The sequence below is a fragment of the Pseudochaenichthys georgianus genome, chromosome 17 (assembly GCF_902827115.2).
Source record: "Pseudochaenichthys georgianus chromosome 17, fPseGeo1.2, whole genome shotgun sequence".
In the NCBI taxonomy this organism is placed as follows: domain Eukaryota; kingdom Metazoa; phylum Chordata; class Actinopteri; order Perciformes; family Channichthyidae; genus Pseudochaenichthys; species Pseudochaenichthys georgianus.
The window spans coordinates 10,445,165-10,454,275 of NC_047519.1; the positions used below are offsets into that span (position 1 = coordinate 10,445,165).

General features: G+C 39.6%; 2 protein-coding genes across 2 annotated transcripts; one reads left to right on the forward strand and one right to left on the reverse strand.

Annotated features, from left to right (window-relative positions):
• The first annotated feature begins 962 nt into the window (after nt 1-962).
• LOC139435552 (leucine-rich repeat-containing protein 19-like) lies at nt 963-4,643 on the forward strand. Its single transcript, XM_071206270.1, has 3 exons — nt 963-1,074; nt 2,571-2,739; nt 2,890-4,643. Exons 2-3 carry the CDS (start codon nt 2,580-2,582, stop codon nt 3,282-3,284), a joined length of 555 nt encoding a protein of 184 aa, XP_071062371.1. The 5' UTR covers nt 963-1,074; nt 2,571-2,579; the 3' UTR covers nt 3,285-4,643.
• A 997-nt stretch (nt 4,644-5,640) lies between these two features.
• tmem125b (transmembrane protein 125b) lies at nt 5,641-6,977 on the reverse strand. The gene has a single exon (XM_034105439.1). It carries the CDS (start codon nt 6,570-6,572, stop codon nt 5,877-5,879), a length of 696 nt encoding a protein of 231 aa, XP_033961330.1. The 5' UTR covers nt 6,573-6,977; the 3' UTR covers nt 5,641-5,876.
• Nucleotides 6,978-9,111: the final 2,134 nt, after the last annotated feature.

Sequence of the window (9,111 nt, forward strand, 5' to 3'; positions counted from 1 at the left end):
TCCTTAACCCTGAAAGGGTCTGTGGGCCATCATCGGTGTGACAAAGCTCACGGCATTCACACTAAATATAGAAAGGATGAAAGCTTGTGTTTTTCTGAAGGCTCACACGCCACTACTGTTCGATGGATATCCCTGGGGAGCCTTTGGCAAGCAATGCTCTATTTTTGGTGAAGGGAAATGCAAGGTGTATAATGAGGTGCCAAGAGACTCATGATTCACACTCTCAGGCTTAAAATAGAGCTCTCTTGAAGATATTTTCCCTATTTCAAAGGGCAGTGTAGAACCGTGTCTATCACAACTGGACCTTCTCTAGACACACACTCAAATGCGTAGTGCATGGACTGAGAAAGACAAACAAAATCAAAGTAACACTGTAATATTACAGATCAACAACATAGATACGATCCTCATTTATTAATTTTATTTACATTTTATAAAAGGTTATTTATATAATTAAATCGATTTTTTTGTTGGTTTTATCTGAGTTTTTCAGGGTATTCTCTGAATACCTTGAAGGCCCTGACGGTGAGAGAAGATGACATTGAGTGCGCTTTAATAATAAATCAGATTAAGTTCTTTTGTAATAAAGTATGTGCTTTTAAAGCCATAGCCATAGTTGGAGGTGGTTCAAGAAAGAAAAAAGGCTTTATATGAGAAAAAAATCCATTGACAGAATTGATCTTCCATAATAAATCTGGCCTTCGAGTATAGATGCACCATTTACTTTAAATGGTCTTTTTTGTCCTGAATTTATAATGATTGACCTCTATTTAGGAATAGTACATTTAAACGGTTTCACTCACTATTAAGATACTAAATGAAGATAAAAACGCATTTACATTCACTACTGATTGGAATAGTGAAAAGGAAATGGATGACAAACCTAATAAAGTTACTCATTAACATCTCTGTCTTAAGGGCATGGAGCAGGGAGGGTGGTATTATGGTATGTCCTGCAACCTTTGCCCAGGAAGTCTCCTATTATTTTCTTGAGGAGCTGAAGAGGAAGACGAAAACAGCAGTTTAAAGTCAGGTCTAGGAGAATTACTCTGTTGGTTATCATATTTTCTACAGGTAAGTCCTTTTAGACTTGTTTGTGTTGTTGTAGATTGTTTAAAATTAAGGGTTAATACTGTATGTGTTCCTCTGTGACAAAGGTTGGACATTATTTGGGTCTGGTGTTCTTATATGACCAGTGGTCAATTGAGATACAGCTACTTTGTGCGAAATGATATAACTTTAGCAGAAATATACAGTATTTACAGTGTATTCCTCCTCTTGAATATGCTATGTTCAAAGTTAATAAGTAAGCAGTTCAAGACTATAATCATGAATATTGATCTAGACCAGGCACGTTAACTGCCAAACATCATGTGACAGTTTCTCTGTGAGAAGGCAGGGACTATTTAATGTCAATATTTTAGGTATGATTTTGGTTCAGGTGAAATTGTTTGTTAGAAAGTCCTTCCCAGAACCAACAGAGCTGTGAGTATTGGCTGTTTAAAGGCACCTGTTAGCTAATATTACACAAACAATGATCATCACAGCACACTGGAGAGTGTTGGTTGCATATATTTTGGGGATTTAGTTCATCATTAAATGGTGATTACGACACTGGTGCTGTATCATTTTGTAGTGTCGAATCAAATCTACTAGATCAAAATAGGATGAAAAGATAAAAACAATAATGTTTTGTTGTCGTAAGTTTTGTAAGGGATGGTGTGTCTTGTTGTTTAAAAGAATGAAAAATGAATAAACATATTGTTTGAGAAACAGATACCGTCTTACATTCCGATGTTATTGGAAAGCTTTATGATAGTGGCAAAACAATAAAAAGTGTATTGGTCATGACATTTGAAAAACGAAGTAATGTATGTCTTTCTCACTGCAAGTGTTGGGATGTCAGCCTTTACTTTAGGGATGGGTTCCCCCTTTTCAAAAAATGAACTGACAATCTCATATTTATGTACATTAAAAGTGATTTGGTTGCTGTTATTGCTACTTCCTTCCATAATTAATGCAATATAAGTCCTATTTTGGCAGATTTCCAGCTACGTTTTTCCTTGTTGATCTGAAGGGTATAACACGAAATGGGCTGGTCTCATAAAATGTTTCCATGGAACAGAAATGCATTCTCATTATGTTTCGAGGGAAGCTAAATTACTCTCGAACACGGGTTGTTTTTTAGCAGTAGCCTATCACAAATGTGTTTCTAAACAAAGTCCACATAGGGAGGAGTTTGTAACGTTCATAACAATCGTCTACAGTCCACTTACACATGTGACTTTAGTGAAGTACAAACATACTTATTTAACCTAAACCATGATCTTTTACTGAACCTATCAACCTGTTTTTATTTAAATGTTTCTAAATAAGCTTACTAACGGTGACTGTAATCTGGGAGGATTGTAATTGAGAATGACGTTTTGCTGAATGGACGTGATTTTTAGGAGACAGGGTTACACAAAAGGGAATTCTGTACCCCCAAATTAACTGAATTAGTTTAAGCCTCTCCCAAAACCCTCTCATGATCTTCAGTAATCACGTTATTTCTTCACGTTTTCCATCAGAAAGCAGAGATGGGCTTGTGGAGCTGCAGCCTCGTTGTGCTGTTCTGTGTTAGTGGAGCTTTCATCAAAGAGGTACATCTGGCTACTATATCTGATGTCGGGGGACACAAAGGCAGTCAGAGACATCTTCTGATGGAAGTAATGGTACTGAATGATACTGAAATACAAAGTAAGTATTTCCAAAACGTTACCATCATGTAACTATTTACAACCAGGTGTGTTCAAGAACTTTGAACTCTATAACATTCAAGGTACAGGAAACAATTTGAAGTGTTAACGTAGATGCAATAAAGTTTGTTTGTTCCTGCTGTGTTCCCAGGGACGGCTGATCCAGACGAGGGCACAAAGCCGTTGGATTGGTCCTATATGGCCGCAGGCCTCGGCACAGCCCTCACTATCTCGCTCCTCATCGTGATGACCGTCAAGTTTCGTCTCTTCCATCGCTTCTTGGCCAGCTACAGACACTCTCTGCTCCAAGAAGCCGACGGGGTTAGCCAGTACGGTCAGGACGAGCTGCCCTACCCTCACAGTGTGATGGGTAGAATAAGAGAGGGGTCTGGGGGGGATCCGAGGGGTTTGGATGAAGATGATGATGGCTTCATCGAGGATAACTATATCCAGGCCAGTGAGAAACACAGGGCAGAGAGGGAGAGAGAGGAGGAGGAGGAAGGGATAGAAGACAGCGACGATGATCTTCAGTTCACTATAGCATGATCGGATAGAGGGAGACTGCATCAGAAGAGCGGCTTTACTTCTCAGATAAAGGACTCTATCGAGAAGATTTTGATTGAAAGTCAGAAGAATAGCTCTGATTCAGAACCTTCCTAGCTCTTGACCTTTTAAATTAATCTAGGGAAGTACTATGGCACAAGGAAAGTCATTTTGGGCCCTTATATTATCTTCTGACCTTCGAGGAGTACTGAGCCGAAAACTAATAAATGTCAAAACTGAATGAGCCCCAGTTGCCTTACAACTTCCAAAGCGGCAATAACAATTGGACTTGTGTACAAAATCAGCACATTTTAATAGTATGATATGATGATAGTTATAACAAGACTGAAGTAAATTGAAGTTTTTGAAGGATGTTACTGCCTTTCTTTGAGTTAATTTGAGTAGTTGTATCCAAAGGCTGGGTGCAGGATTGCCAATTCAGTGAAGCAAAAAAGAAGAGATTATATGCACAGTGTAATATATAACATAAACCTTTATTGTACTGGGACAGGCATTGTTTTGACTGCACTGGGTCTACGTTGTTCATCTTTTCATATACTATATACCCCTTTGTTGTGCAAGCTATTCCTAAAACGATCTGGTAAATCAAAATGTTACCTTTAAATTAATCTCCATTTATTTTCCTTGTATGCAGAGATAAAGTCCCAATTAAAGCTGAAAACTGTAATTCTTTGAAAATAATTGTATTGTTTGTATCTCCTTTTCCAAACAGTTGGAAGCTGCTGTTTGTACTCTGCTTATTAGTAATTGTAATACCACCTGCGAATCACTTGTAGTGTTGTTAGTCATTTAGTCGTCTTGTATTCATATTGAAAGTAGGTGGGTGGTTGTTACTGGTTGATTATATGTTGGCAATGAATTAACAAAAAAGAGGTAAAACAACTTGACACTTTTTCATTAGTTGTATGTGCAGAAAGTTACAGATTGAATGTAATTAGTATCCAATCTGTGTGGTAGGCAGGAACCTGCATTCATGTAAAATAGCAACACATATTTCAACGCATTTCTATGTACAGTGTTCATCAATGATTACAAATCATTTACTGTATGAATATATTATTTACAATTCCAATGCGTATTCATTCATTGACTCGTGAACCGTGAATTGTAATATGTCTGTTGTCAAATTAAGTAGGCTATTCACTAAATGATTGATCCAGTTACTGTATTTCAAAGTAAGAACATCAGTTTTCAGTATACTTTTAGTTTGTGCCATATGAAACACAATATTGTACCAATGTAGAATCAATCATCACTGCACAAAAAGAACATGCATTGTGCAATTTTGAACAATAAATCAAAATGAGTTTAAAACAATAAAATAACAATAACAAATTGAAAGCGTGTTATTTCAGTGGGCCATTAATCCATAATCAGCCACGGTACCATAGTTAGCATTAGATGGACATGTAGTTCCACCGGTTGGGGTCTTAAAGATGATTTTGGCGAAGAGGACGCTATGTGGACGAAAGAGAGCAGAAAAACTAGTTATTAAATCAAAAAGACTACCTGCTGACATGAATGCAAACATCCAGCATAGCAGCTATGCTACGCTTACATGAACTAGCTTGGTTAGAAGGGAATGTTAGATGTGGTTTATTTATTGGACATGATACAGAACATCAAAGTCTCGGGCAGCTCTTCTAAGCTAACAATAGGTTAATGCAATGGTTTGCATCAAAACATCCAGATGCACCGCTCACCAGATATTATATATATAATATTGACACAGGCGCCAGGTCAGCTGACAGTCAGGACAGACCAGACTTCTGACCATGTGCTCTCATTCCCCACTGAGAGCTACAACTGAGGAGTGCATACAAAGTCACACTTGCCACAACTAGAAAATAAAGTTTTGAATCTCTGTTGTAAAACCTAAAAAATAAAATGCTTTCAAATCATAGACAGTCTTTCATTTCTAGATTGAAAAAAAGACCCCCTACAACCTAAACAATATTTCCCATTAGACCAACATTATATAATAGTATAAGGTGAATTATGACTCTTTTTAATATGAGGAATTTTAGGATCCTTTGTGGTTTTTCATTTGTAAAACTTTAATCAAGCAGAGAATAGCAGTACAAAATACAAGTGGAACATGCAGTACCAGCAAGAGAAACACACTGTGCTTTTCCAGTTGGTCGGTATATCCTTGAAAAAATAACACAAAGCCAGAAATCTTTTTCACGGCAAGCAACAGTTGTGAGATTTGAGTCAATTGTAGAAAAACATACAGAGAATCCAACACAGAAATAGTTGTTTATTTGATTTGAACACCTTACTGACTCTTTCTTTTCATGTACTCATGTAATCATGTTTCAAACGTTTTCCTCAAAATGTAGCCATTCTTTAAAGCATGCAGTGCTGCAGCTTATTTGGAGGTATACTTTTAATGATCAAAATTACAATATTGTATGCCAAAGGAAAAAGACTGAAATTATCTAGGGCTATAGAACCAAAGAATCCTTAATGTATTTCTTTATTTAGTTGTTTGAAAGCCCGCTGGACAAATGTATTCTGATCAGTCCTTTCAAAGGAACTAAAACAGTTTTTATTTTTGAGTGATTTACTCCTTCAGATAAGGCTGGTCCTGCTGGAGGAAGTCTCTCTCCTGGCTGGGCCTCCTGAGACGCTGAACACCCTGACAGTCCGACTCCCCAGCACCCTCGCTCTGTTCATCCTCATCATCATCCTCCTCCTCTGCTCCCTTCTTCTTTCAATGTATAACACCACGTTGTAGGCGACCACAGCTAGAACCATGCCCGCCCCGGCAGCCATCAACACCAGACTGGACACAAACATCTCCTTGCTGTCGTGACTTTGGCTGCCAATTGTTGCCATGCAGACAAGCACCGTCCCACAAATCATCACTGCCAGCCCCACGGCCAACATCAGCGCGGGGTCGGCCCTCCCCCCGCTCTTCAGCTGGTCGATCCGACGCCAGCTGTGCACACAGTTCATGTCCTGGATGGCAGAACTGAGAAGCAGCTTGAGAAGAACAGCCAGAGCCAGGAGGCAGAGGGTAGTGCCCACCCAGAGGCGCCATTCCCCGGACAGGCTGGTGGTGGTGGAGAGGAGGCCAACGCCACCCAGCCCCAGCCCCATTATAAGGGCCACAGAGGCAAGGTAGCACAGTAAGGATCGACGGGGCTCTCTGAACCACCACAGCTCCACTTGATCTTCCAGGACACGCCGCTGCATCAGTGCGGGGTCGAGGTAGAGAGCTGGGGGGTGACGGATGATGTGGCGGGGCTGGTAGAAGGACTGCATGCTAGGTATGGATGATTTCAAGCTGTACAAAGAACATGACACCTTGTCTTATATAACTGTTAACTGGCTTCTGTGGAGACCCACTTGGTGTTAGATGAGTGACATCTCCCGCTTTCCTCCATCTGCCTCCCATCATGCAGCCTTTGTCAAAGCGTTACCATAGTGCCTTCAGAAAATGCTCAAGTATTTTGTCCTTCTTGCTTCATTCTGTAAAGAATATGATTTTCATGAAGAAATAATCCAGCTCCAATGGTGAGGGTGTGAATCTCATTTGATCAAGCTCCTCTCAGGGACGGCCTTCTTCTTCTTCTTCTCAGAGTAGATGGAAAAATAATGCTGACGATAAGGACCCCCAGCCTTGACCTCCACTGTGCAATACTCGCTCTGTGAAGAGAGGTAATGATGGTGTTGACACTCAGGCTTGGTGCAGTGAATGCACCACGTCCACATGTCTTCTTACGATCAACAGTCACTGTACTAGCGTCACGGATTTATAATCTTTGCCCTCTTTTCCCCAGTACCAGGCAGGACAGAGGACCCCCCCCCCCTTCTCCTCTCATCAGACGGGGACACCATCTTGACTGGTTAACTGGGGAAAAAGACGGGTCACAATAGCAGTGTTGGATCATGGTTTGGACAGAGATTGGCGACATTGTCCCGCATTCCCCCGCACAGACAATGGTCTGACCGGAGAACACAATGACTATGCTGCTTTAGGCGGGTGGGGGGGGGGTGGGTGTTGCGTTGCTGCTGTGGAAGGCTGAGTGATGTCAGTGTGTACTGATAATGGAGTTTCTGTGATTGTAAGGATAGCGTCATCCACACACTACGCTGAGCCTCTTAGATAGGCCACAACGAACGCTGCCTCAATGAGACGTTCACTGACACAAGCCGGCTGATCTTTGTCTTTCAGTAATACACCTGAAAATGTTCCGCTAAAACACGTTGCTTGAATTTAAAGGACTAGATTGACATTTTGGGAAATACACTTTATTTGCTTTCCTTTCTGTTGTGGCTTCTGGAGTTAGACAAGAGGGTTGATACTACTACTAGGACTGTAGCCGCTTCAGTTTTTTTTTCAATATAACACATTAAGACGACTTTTAAAGAGGAAATATTGAGAACTAACACTAAAGGAGCAAAGCTGTGCCCTAGATCTGCAACCAGAAGCACATGATCAGCCTCACACGTTATTAACCCTAACCCTAACCCTGCTTGAGTACTTCCATTTTAGGCTACTCCATACTTCTATGCCACTACAATTTGGAGGCCATAAATGTTTTACTACCCTACATTTAGTAAACAAGATTGATCAGTAGTTACTTTGCAGGTTCATATAATTGATGCAAAAAATAAATGAATACCTGGCAGTTTAAAAGGTAATTGAAGTTAGCTCACACTTTACCAGATGTACATTTAAAAAAGATGTACACATTAATGGATCGATTATTATAATCCAGTGATACATATTTCTATGAAAATGGCCATTTTGCACATGGGTACTTCTAGTTGTGGTACTTTAAGTATATTTTGATGCTGTTACCTTTGTCATTTTACTTAAGTAAAAGTATTTCTACACTGTAGTGTTACTACTTTTACTTTCATCTGAGTACTTCTTTCACCTCTTTTCTTGAAGAGTTTGGTCTACATGTGCTCTTTATGACTAAAATGAGATAACTTCTGTTAACTGAACGTATACAAAAATGAATTGACATTCAAAATACTCCAATACGAACCAGTTGATGCGAGCTGCAAAAACTGCTTACATTAATTGTTCACTCACCACAGGAGTAAGCACTTTAAAAAGCAAAAGGTGAGTGTGCCAGTTTTTTTTGGCACACTCTCGGTTATGCACTTAAATCTATTTATATTACGTTCTGTTCTGATTGCAGTGCAAACTGTGTGGAGAGAGAGAAAACATTTCCAGCAGCTTGCAGTTACTGGTTTTGTGTTTGTAAAATATATTTCTGTACTTTCAATAAAAAACTGGAAAAAAACAAAATGTATAAAAGGAAGGTATGTTTAAGATTACACTTAGAAGTCTGTAACTGCTCCAAGAGTTGACATTTATTGTATAACTTTAAAAGATTTGAAGATAATGTACTTATATGTAGGATTTGTGCTGATCTGAATTTGTATCCTCATTATTATTTGATTGTACTAAATGTAAGTCTCTCTGGATAAAAGCATCAGCTTAATTAAATGAAATGCAAAGAAAAGGATGGTATGAACCATATGAGGGCCAAATTACGGTGACAAAACCTTTTTAAAAAAAGTAAATCTTTGTATAATTCCTGTGTTTGGCTGTGTGAATTGTGCTTTTGACAAAATTAGCCCTCTTTTCAAAATTCTGCTTTAGGAATCCTAAAAAACCCATCGTGCTGTGATGGATTTACCCCCTGGGGTCTAGACACTGGTGGTGGTGAAGAGCTGAAGGGAAATAAATTCTCCCACACCACGCCGCTCCTCCGCTCCCTCCACTGGCTTCCGGTAACTGCTAGAATCCACTTCAAGACACTCGTACTTGCGTACCATGCTG